At 43.5% G+C, this 22,359-nt stretch overlaps 1 protein-coding gene and 1 long non-coding RNA gene across 5 annotated transcripts in view; one reads left to right on the top strand and one right to left on the bottom strand.

The window, feature by feature from the left end:
- The first annotated feature begins 3,100 nt into the window (after positions 1-3,100).
- Positions 3,101-14,036, top strand: LOC142015798 (uncharacterized). The gene is made up of 4 exons (XR_012646227.1): positions 3,101-3,129; positions 5,418-5,524; positions 7,657-7,754; positions 14,019-14,036. It is a non-coding gene; the product is annotated as an uncharacterized LOC142015798 (long non-coding RNA).
- The window catches only part of HELLS (helicase, lymphoid specific), an 81,235-nt gene continuing 65,220 nt past the window's right edge, over positions 6,345-22,359 (bottom strand). For all 4 annotated transcript variants that reach the window (XM_074999601.1, XM_074999597.1, XM_074999598.1 and 1 more), the window contains 3 exons: positions 8,571-8,667; positions 8,265-8,341; positions 6,345-6,906 (listed from right to left, as the gene is read on the bottom strand). In XM_074999601.1, coding sequence (XP_074855702.1) covers positions 6,809-6,906; positions 8,265-8,341; positions 8,571-8,667 — 272 coding nt within the window. In that variant the 3' untranslated portion in view covers positions 6,345-6,808. The remainder of the gene's footprint in view (positions 6,907-8,264; positions 8,342-8,570; positions 8,668-22,359) is intronic.

Below are 22,359 nucleotides of genomic sequence, written 5' to 3'. Positions count from 1 at the left end.
CACATACTGTTTTTTGCAAAGGTATCAGTTCAGAGTTTATAGGTCTAGTATCGGTCTCCATCTGTTGTTCTTCTTGGTCAGGAAACGAGAATAAAACCCTCTTCTTCTAAACTCGTCTGGTACCCATTCCACAGCTCCTATGAAAAGGTGGTGATCTAGCTCTTCTTTTAGAAACACCTCATGAGAGGGGTCCCTGAGGAGGGACAGGTAGTAGGTGGAACAGGAAGGAGGGAGATGGTGTATCCTAACACAACCGTTTCCAGGAGCCAATGATCCAATGTGATTTCGGCACAATGATTGTAAAATGGGGGGAGAAAAGGTGATGGAATGTGGGTGTGGGGGTTGGCAAAACAATGGCAATGGTTGGGCAGTCCTCAACCAACCCATCAAACCTGTCTCTTGGGTTGGGCTAGCTGGTTACGGACTGGTTGGTTGAGGCATCATTGTCTTTGCCTATTGCGATTATGATCAAAACTCTTCTGTTAATATTGCAGGCAATTAAAGTGAAAGGAATAAAAGAGTTACCTGTTTCATAACTGGTGTTCTTCAACTTGTGTTGCTCATCTCCATTCCAAGTTGGGTGTGTGCTGGCGTATGCCCAGTTGCTGGAAGCTGTTTGCCCTATCCAGTAGCCATAGGGACAGTGCGGTGCCCCCAGCTCAGTTCCTTCTTGCCGGCAACTCCAACAGTGGGGAAGGCGGGAGGGTTTTGGAATGGACATGAGCAACACATCTAGAACACCACCAGTTATGAAACAGGTAACTGTCTTTTCTTCTTCAAGTGATTGCTCACGTGCATTCCAAATTGGGTGAATACAAGCCAAGGCCTAGGAGGCAGGGGTCAGAGCCCCAGATGGAAGGTAGGACAGCCCTGACTACTGCGCTGTCATCTCTAGTGTGCTGTGTCAACACATAATGGGCTGTAAACGTGTGTATGGAGTTGGTGGCTGCCCTGCAGATGTCCTGGATAGGAGCCTGGGACAAGTATGCTGCTGAGGAAGCTTGTGCTCCGGTAGCACGAGCTCTAATTGCGGGAAGGGCAACCCCCACCAGCTTGTAGCATTCCGTAATACAGGTCACTATCCAGGAGGAGATCTGCTGGGAGGAGTTTGGGAGGCCATTCATCCTGTCCACCACCACCACAAACAAACCACTGAGACTTCCTAAAAGGTTTGGTCCTGTCCATATAGAAGGCCAGCACCCTTCGAACATCAAAAGTATGTAAGCTCTATTCCCTAGGGGAAGCATGAGGTTTCGGGTAGAAGACTGGTAGGGAAATGTCCTAGTTGATATGAAAAGGGTAGACCACATTTGGCAGGAACGTCTGACCTTGTCCTTGTGGAACACTGTATAGAGTGGATCCACCATCAGTGCCCTTAGTTCAGATGCCCTCCTGGCCGAGGTAATGGCCACCAAGACTGCTGTTTTGTAACTAAGAAATAGGAGTGAATAGGAAGCAAGGGATTCAAAAGGGGCCCCCATGAGTCTTGACAATATCACATTGAGGTCCCACACAGGCAAAGGTGGTTGCACCTGCAGTCTGACCCTTTCCAGGCCTTCATAAACCTTTTTACCACTGGGTCTGAGAAGACTGATGACATACCTGGTCTGGGGTGAAAAGCCAAGATAGCCGTTAAGTGCAGCTTGATAGGAGGGTGGTGACAACCTTTCCTGACTCAAGAACATCAAGACATCAAGTAGTCCAAAACAAAGGGTATCTGAGTCTGTACTGGGGATAACCCCTTTTGAGCTGCCCAGATAGAAAATCTTTTCTATTTTGCTACGTATGTTGCTCTTGCGGAGGGCTTCCTGCTGTTCAACGGCACATCTTGCACAGGTTTGGAGCATGAGAGCTTCGCACCTTTGAACCATGGAGCTTCCAAGCTGTGAAGTGTATCGCTTAAAGGTTGAGGTGCTACAGTCTCTCTTCCTCCTGTGTCAACAGGTCTGGGTGTGATGGGAGTGTCACTGACTCGCAGATGGACAGCTCCAGGAGGGTCAAGTACCAGTGCTGCCACGCTGAAGCCACTAGGATGACTGATTCCTGGTCTGACTGAATTTTGAGTCAGGTCCTGTGCATGAGTGGTCCTGGAGGGAAGGTGTAAAGGAGCAAGCCTGACCAGTGAATGCTGAATGCATCTGCCCAGGATCCAATTCCAGTAAGAGCAGAACATCTGGCACTTAGCATTGAGATGTGAGGAGAAAAGGTCTACTTGGGTAAGCCCACACTTCTGGAAAATTAAATGTAGCACATTCAAGTGTAGTGACCACTCGTGGTCCATAAATGACGTGCTGAGACAGTCTCCTAAGGAGTTGTGGACCCTGGTAAATAATACGCTTTCAGGAGAATTTGGTGTTGCACACAAAACTCCCAGAGGCTGAGGGCCTCAAGACACAGGGGAGAGGAGCATGCACCCCCTTGAGTGTTTATATGTACATTGCTGTGGTATTGTCCATGCTCAATGACCTTTCAAACTCTCCTGAAACACCTCACAGACAAGCTTGATGTCCCTAAGTTCCCAAACATTTATGCGGAGCCGGACTTTCTCCTTGCTCCACAGAGCCTGGGTCCAGCGCTCTCCCAGATGTGCCCATCAGCCCAAGTCTGAGGTGTCCATGACCAGGGAGAGAGAGGGGTAGGGGGCAGTCGGGTTTGAAGGGCACTCCAATGCAGACTCAATGCAGACTGATCCAGCATTACTCCACCGGTACGGGGTTAACGGAACCTGTGGTGGAACTGTCACCAACACAACTATGTTGTCTCTGACAGGCTGGTACACTGAGGCAAGCCACAGCTGGAAGGAATACATTCGCAGCCTGGAGTGCTGGACTACAAACGTGCATGCCACCATGTGACCCAACAACCTTAGGCAGACTCTGGCTGTCATGGTGCGAAACCTGATCACGTTGTGGATAAGAGATGCCATGGCCTGAAACCTGCTTTGCGGCAGGAAGGCTCTGGCCTGCCCTGCATCCATGAGAGCCCCCATGAACTCCATCACCTAGGTGGCGGTCAACACCAACTTTGGTTCATTTACCATGAGTCTGAGACTGTTCAACATTTGTTGTATCAGTTGCACATGTTGTGCTACCTGGCACTGCGAGCATCCCCAACCAGCCGACTGTCCAGGTATGGAAAAAGGTGTAGTCCACACCTGCAGAAGAAGGCTGCCACCACTGCCATGCATGTGGTTAAGACCCTTGGGGAAGAGAACAGGCCAAATGGAAGGACTGTGAGCTGATAAGGATTCCTTCCCACCACAAAATGCAGGAACCTCCTGTGGGGCATGTAAATTGCTATGTAGAAATACTTATCCTGTATGTTGTGAGTGGCAAACTGTTCCAGCATCAGAATGATTAGGCCCAGGGATATCATATGAAACCATCTTTTTTACAATGAGCTTTCATGGGGCAGACCCACTTCTTCATCAGAGCTGATGAATAAATCCTTTTGTTAGTCTCTCAAGTTCTACATTTCTGCTGCTTTGTTTTGTTGGAGTACAGACTAACACGGCTACCTCTCTGTTACTTATCAAAGAGAATCATTCTTAGGTGCCTCTCCCTATCCTTATGAGATTTGGCCATGAGCTTGGAACACTGGGGACACTTTTATGGTATGTGTCCCTCACCCAAAGAGCGGATACATCTTGAGTGTCCCTCTGAGGCAGGCATAGCCTCGTAGCACAAATCACATTTTTGAAATCTGGCTGACCCTGGCATGATTATAACAGCTAACTCCGACAAGAACTAACTGCCCCCTTTTTTTTTTTTTAAATGAGGAACTAACAACTACTAAGTGAACAACTAACACTAATCACTATGATAAGAACAATAGGAATAATTAACAGGTATTTAAAAGAGCATGAGGAGAGAGAACATGAATATTTAAACCAATATTTAAAAAAGGCTCTAGAGGAGATCCTGGCAATTATAGACCGATAAGTTTAACATCAGTACCAGGTAAATTAGTAGAAACACTAGTAAAGAGTAAAATTGCAAGGCACATAGAAGAGCACGAATTGTTGGGCAAAAGTCAGCATGGTTTCTGCAGAGGGAAGTCGTGTCTGTCTAATCTATTAGAATTCTTTGAAGGGGTTAATAAACATGCGGACAAGGGGCACCCAGTGGACATAATATACCTAGATTTCCAGAAAGCCTTTGACACGGTCCCACACCAAAGGCTTTTATGTAAATTAGGTGGTCATGGGATAGGAGGAAAGGTCCTTTCATGGATCGGGAATTGGTTAAAAGACAGAAAACAAAGGGTTGGAATAAATGGTAAATTTTCACAATGGAGGGGGGTAACTAGTGGTGTTCCCCAGGGCTCAGTCCTGGGACCGATCCTGTTCAACTTGTTCATCAATGATCTAGAAAATGAGGTAAGCAGTGAGGTGGCAAAGTTTGCAGATGACACCAAGTTGTTCAGGACAGTCAAAAGCAAAAGGGATTGTGAAGAACTACAAAAAGATCTCAGCAAACTGAGTGATTGGGCAGCAAAATGGCAAATGAAATTTAATGTGGGTAAGTGTAAGGTAATGCATGTTGGAAAAAATAACCCAAATTACACATACTACATGATGGGGTCAAATTTAGCTACGACAGATCAGGAAAGGGATCTTGGAGTTATAGTGGATAGTTCTCTGAAGACATCCACGCAGTGTGCAGCGGCAGTTAGTAAGGCAAATAGGATGTTAGGAATTATTAAAAAAGGGATCGATAATAAGACAAAAGATATCATACTTCCCTATATAAAACTATGGTACACCCACATCTCGAGTACTGCGTGCAGATGTGGTCTCCTCACCTCAAAAAAGATATATTGGCATTAGAAAAGGTTCAGAAAAGGGCGACTAAGATGATTAGGGGCTTGGAAAGGGTCCCATATGGGGAGAGGCTAGAGAGACTGGGACTTTTCAGTTTGGAAAAGAGGCGATTGAGGGGCGATATGGTAGAGGTATATAAAATCATGAATGGTGTGGAGAAAGTGAATATAGAAAAATTATTTACCTTTTCCCATAATACAAGAACTAGGGGACACCAAATGAAATTGATGGGTAGTAGGTTCAAAACTAATAAAAGGAAATTTTTCTTCACACAGCGCACAGTCAACCTGTGGAACTCCTTGCCCGAGGAGGCTGTGAAGGCCAGGACTCTATTAGGGTTTAAAAAAGAGCTTGATAAATTTTTGCAGGTCAGGTCCATAAATGGCTATTAGCCAGGGATAAAGTATGGTGCCCTAGCCTTCATAACAAGGGCAGGAGATGGATGGCAGGAGATAAATCACTTGTCTTCTGTTCTCCTTCTCTGGGGCACCTGGCATTGGCCACCGTCGGCAGATGGGATGCTGGGCTTGATGGACCTTTGGTCTGACCCAGTATGGCCATTCTTATGTTCTTATGTTCTTATGTCCAACTGCAGCCATGGATGTCTGGAAGGAACTGGTATCAGCCAGACTGCGCATGTGACTAAAAGCGTTAAAGGACCCTGACACTGGCCACGCATCCATAGTTCAGCCAACCATGCCTGTAAGTCTCCAAACTGCAGTGCCAGAGCAAGTCTGACACCAGACGTGTAGCAACCCTGGGGACCACTTGAAGAAGAACAATTAATTATTTCTTAACTTACTTGAGCCATTCAGGATATACAGAACTTGACTTTCCACTGCAAAAATCCAACAGGTAAACTGTTAAGTTAAATTCTGCTACAAGCAGTTCGCTTACTCTATTACAGTAAGCTAGTTGAGGTATTGTTAAGTGCTGCCACAGCTCTTCCATCTTTGGCAGCACTTCAGTATATCCATTTAAAGTGGCTCCAGTTTGAACATCCTGTATAGTTGTATGAAAATGTGTTACTGTATCACTGCAGACTGAGTGTTTGACTGCTGCTGTAACATTTGCACAGTCTTTATAAAGTTAGCTGGCTACTAAAATGCATGCCCCAATTCACACCTTTTAGGGCACATTAACCTTCATATAGACTAAAGGTAATATCGCACCTGTGTATGTGGTCTAAATAAAAATTTCACTGGTACTCAGAAGGAGAGAAGAGTTTGTTTTTTTTTTCACTGAAGCACAGACACTGAACTATCAGATTGTGGCAAATTCCATGCCTGGGGCATGGTGTCTCAGGTGACTGCCTTAGCCCATTACCCTAAGAGTACAGAAAAGGTATGCATGGAAGTTGCATATTAGACACACATACTTTTCAGTGGTTTAACTTTGATTGCTTTCTATAGTTTCATCTACAGAAGGTCTTTCACAGCTCAGAAAAAGGCATGACTAAACTAGATATTCTCACACTAGAAGCCCCTCATCTCCCATGCATCCAATAAAATCACATGAGCAAATTAACAAATTTATTAGCAAAATATTTTGCAAAATTTAAAACTGAAGTTACACGATTGGTTGTAAACGAATGTACTAGACAATCTTCCCTTTCCCAATAAAATCATAATTGACACATTAGGTCAGATTAGAGAGAAAAATAAAATTGGTTTTGCAAGAGACTTCCACAGGAAGATTTTGTACAAAGCTGGCAGTGTTTGTCACTGGATCACAAGAACTACGTAAACACCTGAAACATGTTCATTTTCTTAATTCTTCTTGTGAGGTTTAAGGATATGAAATTTTTAGGTATGCTACCTCTAGAAGTATACTACCCCACATGTAGTATACTTACTAAAAAGAAAAAAAGATTTTAACCAGGCTTTGAAAAAAAATCTGCATAATCAAGAGTCACTACATGTAAAGGATGGTCTTTCAACGTTGCCACAAGAAGTTGGGGCTGCACTTTTAGAAGCCAGTCACACTTCAAAATACACATTCTGTATTGGAGTCTTCAGAAGCTTCTAGAACCTTGAAAACTCCCACTTTTTCTTTTTCAACCGATTCAGACTTTTTCATTTGGTCTAAGAGAAAAACATACAGTACAGGTTAAAACAGAACTGGGTACAGTCTTATAGTGGCAGCAGAACAATGCAGAAAATGAAGCTTGCTCCTCTTTTTTAAACATCAAGTTTTTAATTCACAGATTGGCCTCATTTTCCGTTCCATGCAGCTCTTTTCCTGATTGTTTAGTGGTTATAATGCTCCTTAAATGACACCATGAACAAAACTGGCGCTTTCAAGTCATCCAGAATTGTGCACTAAAACTATGACCAGATCTCATGGGACACCTAGTTATTTACATCTAAATGAACTAGGGTTTTTTCTTTTAAAAATGAAATGAATGCAAAAGTCTTAATACTGCAGTAGGGTGGAAAACTGAAAAGTCAGAAAATCCCAAAAATTAAGATCACCTTCACATCTCTTAAATTAAAAAAATGAAGTCTTTACACACTATTTTTGTTCACAACACTTCAGTATATCAAAGTGCAAAATTAAATTAGTAAAATGAGTTTGTTCTGTCTCAGGATTTCACTGAAGACAATGAATGATCAATGATTCAGTTAACGAAGGAAGCAGTTTTATACACTGAAGTTTCTCCTGCCTGCTTGATAGACTACAAGTTATGCTCTTTTCCTGATTCAGGGATTGACTAAAACTTCATGTACCAGTGATGTCTGCCTCCCTTCTGTGCAGTGATGTTACTGGTTTTTTGACTAGACTCTTAAATTTGTATTTGTAAATCCTGTGGTAAATTATTTTTCTGAACGTAGGCTCCTGGGTTCTGTCTGACCTACTACAAGATGCTGAATAAGATACACAGCATGCTGAGTGTTTGTTGTCCCATTCCAAATCATAAGAAAAAAAAAAGGTGAGTTTTTTGGTTGCGGTCAACTGAAGCATTTCAATAATTTCAAAATGTTTCAGTTATCCTTAAAATGACTATAATTATCTTGTTTTTTAATTAAAAAAAAACTTCTTCAAGCCCTCTGCTCCCAGTATTGATAAACATTCTGTTTTGACAAATTTAAAGATTTTTGAAACAGGAAATTTGAAAAATGACTATCTATCAGGAACAGGTTTCAGTTGTAATGAACTAGCATTTTCTGACCAAAGAAAGCTGTCTGATGTCCTGACCAGTTCCAGTTGTCGATGTAACGGTAGCCAACACACACCTCACACATACAATTTGTGCAAATGGAACACTGATGTAAAATGTGATTAGAAATTTCTTTGGGGACCAGGTGCTTACGTCATATTATCTTTGGCAAACAAAGGCACTGGCAATTCTCTTTTACAGACTTTGGCATATAAATTATAAGAGAAAAATTCCACATCTTTTACTGTCAGAGAGAGGGCGAAATTAATTTTTTTTACTTACCAATAAGGTCACTTCTATCCAGCAATAATTCTAAATCTTTGTCACTAATTACTTTCTCTCTGGATCCTTTAACCTCTCTAGAAATAAGAGAAAATAAATACGTCTAAACACGGTTGTTCTCAAAACTTTTCACACCGGACTCCCACCACACACAATTTTTGCATATCAGGGTCCTCCAGGATCTCCTTCCTATATTGCAGAGAGCTACATACCATTTAGCAATATCGGAAAATCCAGGTAGATGAGATCCTATGACACCTACTTGCACATCCCAAGTCTATAAAAAAAAAGTGGAAGTTAACGTACCTTTCATAGTCCCTGGATTTCAGTAACTCCAGTAATTCCTCAGGATCCAAGCAGCTCTTTGTTTGGATTAACCCAGATTTACCACCTTTAAACTGGTCTATAAAAAGAGAAACATTTATTGAATATAAAGGCTGCCAAACTCCCAATGATTTCTATAATCTGACATCTAATGTATACTGCTAGGTCAACAGAGAAAGAGAGAGACAGGAACTATTCTTGGATACGTTTAAATTTGTTGCTTAAGGAACACCAACCATCACAATTTATGTGATGACAAAATTAAGTATCCAGGCCTTCGCATTCTAATTGTGGCTCACAAACCAACCAACCAACCAACCAACCGACCCACCCTCCCACCCACCCACAAAACAAAACCCAAACTGGTTGCAAAACACTGATTTGACATGCACACATCAGTGGAAAAGCTTCAGTTCTACTTACAGTCATAACATTGCAAAGAAAGTTAGATGGTGGGTGCCGAAGTGTTTCATTTGCAATGTTGCTGAAAAGTGAGGTGCTTTACCACTACAAGAGAGAATAAATGAAAGATACCCTGCCCATTTCATTTTGGTTTATCTCCACCAGTGAGTTAGATATAACTGTCTGATTAATTTTAAAACAAGCATGTTTCTTCAGTTAAGAACACGGAGACACTTTTTTGCACTCAAATCTAAAGGTTTTCCAGTTCAGACCAAGAGAGAAGTCTTTTAAACAACAGTATGTACTGATGTTATTAAAACAAGAGAAACAGGTTCTGTCAAAATATGACTGAAGATGAGACCTGGAAGGTTTATAGAACTGTCCTTTGGATCAGTTATGTCTATCAAGGAATCTAATCAATTAGATTACTTCTAATTGTCAATAGCTGAATGAGGTTAAAGCCAAATACAACCCATCACACGCCCAGCAGACCTTACAGGCCTTGTAACTTTCTGTTATCATTGGACTTACTCAAACCTGTCTGAACTTTTTGTGCATCCGTATATCCCATTTATACACTTCTTTCTTTCCTCTGTCACTTCTAAGGTCTTGCTTTTAAACCCCATCATCTCTGCCCCAGACCCCGTAAGTTTGTTAATTCTCCCTGCAGAGTGCTTTAGTACTTCACATATGCTACAACGTACTTCTCAGAGGTAGGAAAAGTTCCATGAAATACTGAGAAACAGGATGCCACCATTTTAAAGGAACACAAGCAAAGTATAGACAAAGTGTGCAGAAATAACTTTACATGTATAACTCTTTAGATTTCCTATCAGGATATCTTAACATAATCTTCTTTTAATGTAGTTCAAGTGATGTCTCCTATTGGCTTATTACATATTATTATTTATATGAATTAGATAAAACAAAATGGATCAAGACCTGAAAGCTCTGCTGATTTGTAACCAATTCTAAATTTGGAGCTTCTGCTATTTTATCCTTCAAATACACTATCATTAAACCACATGTCCTATGCACATGACAAGCTTCACAAGAGAGTCCCTCTCCAGCACACTCTATGTGCTTATCATAGTTTTTTGTTTTGTTTTGTTTTGTTTTTTAAAGGCTAGGAAGGCCATTAGATGTATAGGCTGAATTTCTGTATAATTTCACCCTGCTCCACTATACCAGGGGTCAGTACCCAAAATAGCAAGAACAGTCGTTCTTTTCAATTCGGTAAAGAACTCAATAATTCAAGAGTTGCAACGCATGTAAATAGGAGATGGTCCTTAATAAATAATGTCAAACCATACTTTTCGTAATCCCTATTTTAAGAGCAGCGCACACACAATGATTTGTAATTCGATGCATGTTTACAGCAGGACATTAACAAACTTTTTACGTATTTATTACCTCACACTTTACATACGTTATTTGTACCACTGTCTTCCTGACTTTCACTCCTGAACCCTCTCTGTCTCTCTCTCTCTAGAGGATGCTAGTGGGAGTTACACAATGCTTCGAGATCACATATCATTTGCTATTTAGCTATGAGTTGTTCATTTTTTGGCTTTTAGACATTCATCCTTTACTGAAAATAATCAGGAGTTTTGTTTGTTTGTTTTTCAACTTTGCAATTATAATGCTGGGAGCCACAAAAGTCCTTAAAGACCCGTAGGTTGCAAATGCCTGCCCCATACTGCGCAGCAAACTTTGTGCTATTCACCTGTCCTAGTGCATCTAAGTGGAGCTCCTTGTTGCAAGCCTTACATCATCCTTCTATAACTACTGTTGACTAGGATGGGTGAGGTGTGTGGTGGGGCCCTAGAAAAGACTATTACTTAAACTTTAGTAGAGAGGTCAGAAACCTTTAAGAGATGGAGTGCCAAAATCTGACCTTTTAACCTCTGTGTACAATCCAAGTAGCAGTGATACTTTTTAAAGCCACTAATAGTCCTACTTACAACAGCTTCATTAATAAATAAATTAAGATGTAGAGCTTTACCATTTAGGTGGTGGTTGGTAGCATTAGATGCTCTTTGTTAAGCTGCAGGAGGCGTGGCTTTGAGCAAACTCCTGGCTGCATAGGGGATGAGGGGCGTGAATGAGTGTGTAGATGAAAATCAGCTTGTGCACCATTCTTGGCACAGATACTGGGCGTTGCTGACCCCTGCTTCAGTACATAGTCACATGGAAGTGCAAGGTTTAGCAAATTAATGAGAAAAAAATTATTTCCATTAATGCAACAGGTCAGAATGCTCAGTTAACACATGCCATGCCACATCTCTCTTCTCCCTTAGTATAGGGCTTTACATTTCTTAGTCTCAACCTCTCCTACTCCCTTGTTCCCTAAAGCCCTCACAACCCATATTTGTGTAGGTCATTTTAAAGCGGTGGTCCCCCAGGGTCAGTCCTAGGACCAATCTTATTCAATTTATTCATCAATGATCTGGAGAAAGGGGGAAACTGTGAGGTAGCAAAATTTGCAGATGATACTAAACTGCTCAAGATAGTGAAGACCAAAGCAGACTGTGAAGAACTTCAAAAAGATCTCACAAAACTGATTGGGCAATAAAATGGAAAATGAATTTAATGTGGACAAATATAAAGTAATGCACATTGGAAAAAATAACACCAAATATACATTCAGTATGATGGGCATAGTCAAAGAAGCATGTGGTGACTGGAATAACAGACTTGGTGGGATGACTCACATGACTGGAGCACTGTCATGGAAGGATCTAAAAGGACAGGCAGGGGAGAAAAGGAGGAGAAGTTGCAATTTATGTGAGAGAGAAATACGACTGTTCAGAGCTCCAGTTTATGGAAGGAGAAGAGACAGTTGAGTGTCTTTGGGTTAAACCTAGAAGCAGAAGCAACAGGTTAGGTAGTGTTTCGTTTATACTAAAGGCCATCAGATCAGGTAGATGAGGTAGACAAGAATTTCTTCAGATGACTAAGAAAAGCTTCCAAACCACAGGTGCTGGTTCTCACAGGAGACTTTAATCACCCAGACATTTGTTGGGAGACCAATACAGCAGCACACAGACAATCCAGGAAGTTTTTGGAGAATGTTGGGGATAACTTCCTGGTACAAGTGCTGAAGGAACCAACCAGGGGTCATGTGCAGCTTGACCTGCTGCTCACAAACAGGGAAAAAATACTTTAAAGACTAACAATATAATTTATTAGGTGAGCTTTCGTGGGACAGACCCACTTCTTCAGACCATAGCCAGACCAGAACAGACTCAATATTTAAGGCACAGAGAACCAAAAGCAGTAATCAAGGAGGACAAATCAGAAAGAAAATGATGAAAGTGAGCAAATCAGAGATTAGAGGGGTAGAACAGGGGGAACGTCAAGAATCAGATTAAGCCAAGTATGCAAACGAGCCCCTATAGTGACTCAGAAAATTCCCATCCCGGTTCAAACCACGTGTTAACGTGCCGAATTTTTGCACTAATATTGAAAGGGAGACAACCGAGCTGTATTTCATATTCATATTTGGCACATTAACATGTTGTTAGAAAATTCCCATCCTGGTTCAAACCACGTGTTAATGTGCCGAATTTGAATATGAAATACAGCTCGGTTGTCTCCCTTTCAATATTAGTGCAAAAATTCGGCACGTTAACACGTGGTTTGAACCGGGATGGGAATTTTCGGAGTCACTATAGGGGCTCGTCTGCATACTTGGCTTAATCTGATTTTTGACCTTCCCCCGTTCTACCCTTCTAATCTCTGATTTGCTCACTTTCATCATTTTCTTTCTGATTTGTCCTCCTTGATTACTGCTTTTGGTTCTCAGTGCCTTAAATATTGAGTCTGTTCTGGTCTGGCTATGGTCTGAAGAAGTGGGTCTGTCCCATGAAAGCTCACCTAATAAATTATTTTGTTGTCTTTAAAGTGCTACTTGACTGCTTTTTTGTTTTGATAGCATACAGACTAGCATGGCTCCCTCTCTGTTACTATTCAGGGAAGAAATAAGAGGAGAATTAGAAGTGGGTGGAAACCTCAGCTGCAGTGATCATGAGATGGTAGATTTCAGGTTCCTGACAAAAGGAAGAAAGGTGAGCAGTATAATACAGACCCTTGATTTCAGAAGAGCTGTTCTGAAATGAGAGAACTGATGGGCAGATCCCCTGGGAAGCTAATATGAAGGGGAAAGGAGTTCAGCAGATATTTGCGGTATTTTAATGGAATGCACAGGAACAAACTATCCTGATGAGCAGTAAGAAAAGCAAATATGGTAGGCAACCAGCTTGGCTTACAAGGGAAATCCTTGGCAAGTTTAAGCTCAAGAAGGATGCGTATAAGAAGTGGAAACTTGGACAGATAAGTAAGAAGTATAAATATATGGCTGGAGAATGCCGGAGGGTTATCACAAAAGCAAAAGCACAAATGGAACTGCAGGTAGCAAGGCAACAAGAAGGGCTTCTACAGGTATGTTAACAATAAGAAGTATCAGAGAAGTAGCCATGTCAGTCTGTAGCTTCGAGAGCAATAAGAAGTCTTGTGGCACTTTATAGACTAACACATATTTTGGAGCATAAGCTTTCATGGGCAAAGACCTACTTCATCAAATGCATGAGTGTTGGGGTGGTTTCAGAGGGGTATTGAGAAGAGTGGGGTGCCAGTATAAGGGAGGTCATCAGGAAGGATGTGGGGCCGTTACTGGAAGAGGGAGGTAACCTGATGACAGATGATGATGGAAATGCTGAAGTACTCAATTGCTTTTTTTTGTCTCAGCCTTCGTAGACAAGGTCAGTTCTCTGACTAAGGCACTAGGCAATGCAGTGTGGGAAGAAGTCGGACAGCCCTCTGTGGGGAAAGAACAGGTTAAGAGCCATTTAGAAAAGCTAGACGCCCACAAATCCATGGATCTGGATTTAATGTATCCAAGAGTACTGGGGGAATTAGCAGATATTGTTGTAGAGCCTTTGGCTATTATCTTTGAAAACTCCTGGTGATCGGGAGAGGACCAAGATGATTGGAAAAAGGCAAATGCAGTGCCCGTCTTTAAAAAAGGAAAGAAGGACAATCCGGGGACCTATAGACCGAACAGCCTCACCTCACCCCCAAAAACATCATGGACGGAATCCTCAAGGAATGCATTTTGGAGCACTTGGAAGAGAGGAAAGTAATCAAGAGTGGTCCACATGGATTCGCCAACGGTAAGTCATGCCTGAGCAATATGATTAGCTTCTATGATGAGGTCATTGGTTCTGTGAACAAGGGGAAGTTAATGGATGTGATATATACCTTGACTTTAGCAAGCTTTTGATAGTCTCCCACAATACTTGTGCCCATAATTTAAGGAAGTATGGATTGGATACCTGGGCAGTAAGATGGAGTGTATGTTGGCTTGACGGATGAGCCCAATGGGTAGTGGTAAATGGCTCAGTGTCTGGTTGGCAGTCATTTTCAAGTGGAGTGCCCCAAGGATCAGTTCTAGGGCCAATACTGTTCAACACCTTTATTAATGACCTAGGTGAGGGGATGGATTGCACCCTCAGCAAATCTGCAGATGTCTCTAAGGTAGGGGGCCAGGTAGATACACTGGAGGGTAGGGATAGGGTCCAGAGAGACCTAGAAAAATTGGAGGACTGGGCCAAAAGAAATTTGATGAGGTTCAACAAGGACAAGTGCAGAGTCCTGCACTTGGGATGGAAGAATCCTAAGCACTGTTACAAGCTAGGGAACAACTGGCTAAGCAGCAGAAAAGGACCTGGGGATTACACTGGATGAGAGGCTGGAAATGAGTCAACAGTGTGTCCTTGTAGCCAAGAAGGTTAATGGCATATTGGGGTGTATTAGGAAAAGCATTTCCAGCAGATATACAGAAGTTATTATTCCCCTCTCCTTGGCTCTGCTGAGGCCTCACCTGGAGTACTGCATCCAGTTCTGGGCCCACCAATACAGAAAGGATGTGGACGCATTGGAGAAGGTTCAGCAGAGGGCAACAAAAATTACTAGGGGTCTGGAGTACATGACCTATGAGGAGAGGCAGAGAGATCTGGGCTTATTTTATAGAAGAGAAGACTCAGGCAATTTGATAGCAGTCTTCAACTTTCTGAAAGGAGGCGATAAAGAGGATGGCGAGAGACTGTTCTCAATGGTTACAGGTGACAGAACTCCCTCTGTAACGTCAGGAGAGGTTGGATATTAGGAAAAACTGTTTCACCAGGAGGGTGGTGAAATACTAGAATGTGTTACCAAGAGAGGTGGTGGAATCACCACCCCTAGAGGTTTTTAAGTCCCGGCTTGGCATAGTTATGGCTGGGAAGATTTAGATGGGGCTGATCCTGTTTTAGGCAGGGGGCTGGACTAGATGACCTCCTGAGGTCCCTTCCAGCCCTAGAATTCTATGATTCTATGACTAATTTAACTACAACTCATCAGGAAAGAGATCTTGGAGTCATTGTGGATAGTTCTCTGAAAACATCCATGCAGTGTGCAGCAGCAGTCAAAAAAGCAAACAGGATGTTAGGAATCATTAAAAAAGGGATAGAGAATAAGATGAAGAACATCTTATTGCCCTTGCATAAAATCATGCTACACCCACATCTTGAATACTGAATACAAATTTGGTCTCCTCATCTCAAAAAAGATATATTGGCATTAGAAAACATTCAAAAGAAAGGGCAACTAAAATGATTAAGGGTTTGGAATAGGTCCCATATGAAGAAAGATGAAAGAGAGTAGGACTTTTCACAGCTCAGAAAAGAGGAGACTAAGAGGGGGACATGATAGAGGAATATAAAATTATGAGTAGTGTGGAGAAAGTGAACAAAGAAAAATTATTTACTTGTTCCCATAACATCAGAACTAGAGGAGACCAAATGAAATTAATGGGGGCAGCAGATTTAAAAAAAAATAAAAGGAAGTTCTTCTTTGCACAGTGCACAGTCAACCTGTGGAACTCCTTCACAGACAAGGCTGTGAAGGCCAGGGCTATAACAGGATTTAAAAAGAGCTAGATAAATTCACGGAGGTTAGGTCCATTACAGCTATCAGCCAGGATGGGTGAGGAATGATGTCCCCAGCCCGTTTCTCAGAAGGCTGGAGGTGGATGAGAGGACGGAGATCACCTGATAACTACCTGTGCAGTCCACTCCTTCTGGGCCACCTGGTATTGGTCACTGTCGGCAGACAGGTTCCTGGGCTGAATGGACCTTTGGTCTGACCTAGTGTAGCCATTCTTACTTTCTTAAGTTAGTCCTGTGTTTGCACTATCCCATCCCCATTTTTGGATTTATCTCCAAATTGGATCAGTTGCATTTATACCAGAAATATTCCTGAGTGATATTTTTTTGACTGGTCATAAAAGCACCTGCAAAGCCAAGGAATTTGCTTCAAGACACTAGGCTGTAACCAGAGCAGGCTGAGCATGGTACCTTCTCGGGTGCAAACCCACAGAGGTTTTTAAACTATGGGACGTGCCCCGTTAGGGGTTTTGGGAAAAAAATACAGTTACCTGTTCCACAACTCACCACATCCAATGGTGGTGGAATCTTCCCCTCAGCATTATTGGTAGGGAAGCAGAATCTGCATGGTGTGATAAATATTTGAGCCCCCCAGTATAAAAAGGATGTGGATGTGCTGGAGGAGGTTCAGCAGATGGCAGTGAAAATGATTAAGGGGCTGGAGTGCATGACCTATGAGGAGAGGCTGAGGGATTTAGTCTTGTTTAATGTGTAGAAGAGAAGACTGAGGAGTGATTTAATAGCAGCCTTCAACTTCCTAAAGGGGAGCTCTAAACAGGATGGAGAAAAACTGTTCTCAGTGGTGACAGATGGCAGAACAATGAGCAATTAGGAAAGACTACTTCAACCAGGCGGGTGATGAATCACTAGAAGGTGGAATCGCCATCCCTAGAGGTTTTTAAGTCCTGGCTTGACAAAGCCCTGGCTGGGATGACTTAGTTGGGGTTCATCCTGCTTGAAGCAGGGGGCTGGACTCGATGACGTTCGGAGATCCCTTCCAGCCCTAGGATTCTCTGATTGATATAAGGGCTCATGCTCCCCAACCCATAGCTCCTTCTTGCCAGAAACTCCAAAAGCGTGGAAGGAGAGCCAATTGTGGAATGGATACGAGCAACACAGGTCAAATTAAAAATGGTTACTTGTCTCTCATAACTCACATTTGAGATGCATTGGTCACACCCATTTCACCAGCTGTGCAAATGCTGCATGCACGGACATTAGAACCTTTTCTTCTAGGATCATCTGTTGGGTCAGCTTTGGAGCCCTCTGGAGTGGCGCTGGAATGCCATGCTACATATTCAATGACGCCGACCTGAGCACCCTTCTTCTTATCAGTTATTCAGATAGAGGGGAAGGAGGGTCACTATTGGAATGGACTTGAACACCGCATCTCAAAGAATAGTTATGAGAGTTAATTAACAGTTTTTATTTCAAGTGTTTGTTCATGTAGATCCCAATTGGTGACTTCCAGGCTACTCCCCAAGGAGGTGGGGTCAGAGTTAGTGTGTTATGGATTGGAGGACCTCTCTACCTTTGGCTGTTTCATTCCTTGCCTGCTGATCAATAGCATAATGTACAGCAAAGGACCAAGGAGGACCTAGTTGCTGCTCGGTACTTGCCCTGGATTAGAACTTGGGCAAGAAATCCAGGCGAAGGAGCTCATGCTCTTGTTGAATGAGCCATGATTGCTGGTGCTGTGGTCTTGGCTATCTTTAACATTTATAGATAGTCTGTAACCCATGGTGAGATACATTAGGAAGAAACAGAGAGCCCCTTTAACCAATTGACAACAGCCACAAATAACTGTGATGACTTCCTGAAGGACTGTATATGGTCAAGATAGAAAGCAAGTGCATTTTGGATGTGCAGGGAGTGTAGCTGAGGCATACGGATTCAGGTAGAAGATTGGGAGAAATGTACCTTGATCCATCTGGAATTGATAGACCCCCTTGGGTAGGAAGGCCAAGTGTGTCCTGAGCTGCATCTTATCTTTGTGAAAGACTGGGGGGGAAGAGAAGGAAAGAGGAGGGCTCAGATGCCATTGCTTTCAGCTCCAACACACTCCTAGCAGATGTGATTGTCACTAGAAAAGGCCATCTTCTATGAGAGACAGAGGAGCCAGCTAGTGGCCATGGGCTCAAAGGGTGGGTCTGAGAGTTTCAAAAGGACCAAATTAACATCCCATCTTGCAAAAAATGGCTGTGAATGGGGGGGTAAATCCTTTCCAAACCCTTGAGAAAACACAACCTTGGGGCTTGCAAATACTGACCGACTGCTCTCCCCAGAGCAAACCATGGGTATGGCCTCTAGGTGAACCCTGACTGATAATAACAAGAAGTCCTGTGGCACCTTATAGACTAACAGATATTTTGGAGCGTAAGCTTTTGTGGGCAAAGACCCATTTTGTCAGATGCATGAGGTGAAGTGGGTCTTTGCCCATGAAAGCTTACGCTCCAAAATATGTTAGCCTATAAGGTGCCACATGACTTCTTGTTCTTGAAGATATAGACTAACATGGCTAACTCTCTGATACCTGATTGATAATATGGCTAACACTTGCTCTTTTACATGCAGTTAATAGTCCAAGCTAGTTGAGATAGATGTCTGGGTTGCAGCTAGCTGGCACTGAACACACCAGCACCAGAATCTTTTCCACTTCGCAAAGTGAATCATTTCCTTCCCCTCAAGAGGACCTGCTGAACTGGGCATGAGCACTGGCACTCCAAGAGATCCAGCCATGGAGCTTCCAAGGCATGAGGTGCAGGGACTGTAGGTCCGGGTGCAAGAGGTCATCATGATCCTGAGTGATTTGGTTTAGGTAGAGGGGAAGCTCTATTGGAGTGCTACCATCAGCTCCAAAAGAACAGTGTAACAATGCTGGTGAGGCCTTGTTGGTCCTAACAGAATTATCTTTGTATTGTCCTTGCGGATCTTGAGGATCACTGGTATCAGGAGAAAGGCATACATCAAGCGATCCTTCCAGGGCAGCACGAATGCACCTGAAAGGGAGCTCAGGCTGTGGTTCTCAAATGAGAACAAGATGGGGCATTTTGCGTCATCTTTCATCACAAAGAGATTGATTTGGGAAAACTACCAGATGTGGAAGATGGAATGCTGGATGGCTTGGTGTGCAATGATAGCTGTGGAATGATCCGCTGAGATGGTCTATGACCAAGTTCTACACTCCAGGTGGATAGAGTGGGCTACACAAAAGTCCCAGAGAAGGAGAGCTTCTGGATAGAGCAGCGATGATGAGGCTCCATTCGGTCTGTTGATCTGTAACACGTTAGTGGTATTATTTGTCAGAAATGTCAAGCTGTGACATTGCATAGTAGCATGAAATGCCTGACAGGCCAAAAGAACCCCCTTGAGCTCTGACATTGATGTGGAAAAGCATCTCGTCATTTGGCCACAGACCCAGGGTCCGTAGATCACCCAGATGTGCTCTCTAGCCCAAGTCTGATGCACCTGTTACTAGTGTTAATAAAAGTTGGGGAGTGTGGATGGGAACATCTGAGTACACAATCAGTGGAGGGATAGCTCAGTGGTTAAGCATTGGCCCTGTAAACCCAGGGTTGTGAGCTCAATCCTTGAGGAGGCCTTTCAAGGGCCTGGGGCAGGTTAGTTTTTTTTGTTTTTTTTTTAAAATCTCTCAGGGATAGGTTTTGCTGTGAGTGAGGGGGCTGGACTCGATGACCTCTTGAGGTCTCTTCGAGTTCTATGAAATGTGTGTGTCTCCATGTTTTACTGAAGCCACCAAATCAGTGAATCAAGTACCTGACACAGTGCCATCAGCACCAAGTCCAGACTATCATGACCAGGATGATAAGCAGTGGTAAGCCATACCTGAGGCACTATTAGCTTCGGCCTGATGTGCATGCAGCCATGTGCCCAAGGAGGCTCAGGCAGCTCCTTACCGTGGTCATGGGATAACATAACGGACATTGAATGAGGTCAGCCATAGTCTGGAATCTTGAGTTCAAGAGAATTGCTCTTGCTAAAACTGAGTCCAGGACAAGTATCAGAAGGGTAGCCGCATTAGTCTGTAGCTTCGAGAACAACAAGAAGTCTTGTGGTACCTTATAGACTAACAGATATTTTGGAGCTTTGCCGACAAAAGCTTATGCTCCAAAATATCTGTTAGTCTATAAGGTGCCACAAGACTTCTTGTTCTTGAGTCCAGGACAGTTGCTATACACTTGACCTGCTGAGTTGAGATTAGTATTGATTTGTCTAGATTGAGCCTTTGGACTCTGCTCATTAAGTGGATGTGAGAATTCCTTGGAGTGACCTCTTCGTATCCAGTCATCAAAGTAAGTATAAACTTGCACCTTGCTTTTGCAGAGGAAAGCTGCTACCACTGACCCAGGTGTTAAAACTGTACCTGCTGAGGACAGCTTGCTGGTTTGCAATTTCCAACTGTAAACCCCTGGCATTTTGTAAACTCAATGGGGCATTGTGGAGAGACCAAAGGGAAACTGGTAGTGATCCTGACTTACAAATCAGTTGAACCATATATGCCATGGCAGACAAATGGCAATGTGAAAACAGGCATCTTTCACATTGAGGGCTGCATCCCAATCCCCCAGATCCTGGGAAGGGACAACTGAATTTAATGAGAGCATGCGGAATCTAAAATTTACCAATAATCTTGTGGAGCACACAGTGGGCCAAAATTGGCCTGAGGCTATCCTTTGCTATTAGGCTTAGAAAATATTGGGAATAAAAACCTTTGCTCCATTGATGCTGAGGGACCTCTTCCACCAACCTTATGGTGAGAAGTAATTGCACTTCCTGATGAAAGAGTTGCTTCAGAAAAGGGTCCCTGAAGGAGGACAGGGAAGGGTGGGAGGAGCAGAACTAGAGTGTGCATCCTGCCCTCCAACGTGCAAAGGACCCAATGATTGAAGGTTATAAAGGGCCTACGCACAGAGGAAATGTGACAGTTGATTGTTGAAGCAGGGGAAAGGAACTGGCTGTGGATTGGCATGCAGGCCTTGAGTATCCTATCAGAAGCCTTGCTTTGCGATGGACTGAGGCTTTGTGGGCAGTCGGGCCTGGTTCACAGACTGAAAAGGTGCAGTACATCTATTGTTCCTATTCTTGTGGCAGAAGTCCTGCTTCAAGTGCAATTGAAATGGATACTCTTGCTGCTGCTGAGGCCTAAAGGATCTCCTCTGGGTGGACAAGGTATGCATTCCCAAGGAACTCATGACTGAACAGGTGGTCTTTTAGGCTATAGAGCCTATGTATGTCTATGTACGTCTTGAGTTGGTTTGCTCAGAAAATAGGTCCGTGCCTGATGCTGCTGCTGATGTAAATGGCACCAAAAGTCTGGGAGACTGCCTCAACAATATTGAGCCCTGCTCTCTACTGAAGCAATATCCAGAGCAGGTGGTATCCAGCAACCAGGATCTACTGGAGTGGCATCTGTCTGGAGATACCCCTGGTTGCATCTGGAGGAAAATTAGTCTGAGTGGGACATGTGGTTCTCAGCAGGTCCAAGTTGGTGACCCATACCTCCTACTTTGAAACCTGTACCAGGATGAGGGGTGGGACCTAGAGGTATCAGTCTGGTCACTGGCAGGATCTCCCTGTCTCAGTGCCCAATGGTGAGGTCTGTGGCTCCTGTCTCATGAATGCTCCTGGGCTCTCTAACGGCAACCTGGTGATATGATGTGCTGATCCAGATGTTTTTGCTGGGAGATGTGTACCTCTGTGGGTCTGAAACAAGTAGCCACTGAGGTCCATCTCAAACTCCTCTGTCAGTGTACAGAGTCAGATGACCAAAGAGGGCTCCACTTCAACTGCTTCCTTTGCTCCTAGATGTGCTGGCTTTTAGCTGCTGAAGTTTTACCACCCTGACCTGAAATGGGGAGGGATGCTGCTGGGGTAAGGGCACACGGAAATGTCCACAGGCAGGATTACCTTAAAGTCTGGGCACCACTAGGGCCAGTAGGGGTAGCACTGGAGCATCACAATTTTTTTCGCAGCCTTGAGAGCTTGCGGCTTCGACAGCATCAGAAGCTGGCGGAGGACGGCCTTTGTGTCAGGGCTTTCATGTAAAGAACTGGGCTAGCTATACTGCTTGACATGAGCTGAGACCTGACTTCCCAAATGGGGAGATGAGGTGCCCAGTGTAGGTCTTAGCTTGCCTTGGTCCTGTCCTTCCCCTTGCACAAAGTAGGAAATGTTTGCCTGCTGGCCTTCTTCATTTTCTTGGCTGGGACTGTGGATGGAGACTGGTGCCAGCTGAGTGATGGCATGGTACTATGCATCCATAATGCGGCATGGACATGAGCAAGTATTTGAATAGCTGGTGGATCAGAAGCTGGATGGAGCCACCCACCCCATTTGGGCCCTTGGATCTCTGCAGTGTGGGA

The sequence above is a fragment of the Carettochelys insculpta genome, chromosome 7 (assembly GCF_033958435.1).
Source record: "Carettochelys insculpta isolate YL-2023 chromosome 7, ASM3395843v1, whole genome shotgun sequence".
Taxonomy (NCBI): domain Eukaryota; kingdom Metazoa; phylum Chordata; order Testudines; family Carettochelyidae; genus Carettochelys; species Carettochelys insculpta.
Note: the sequence above shows the minus strand (reverse complement) of the source record. Positions and strands in the feature narration are given on the sequence as shown.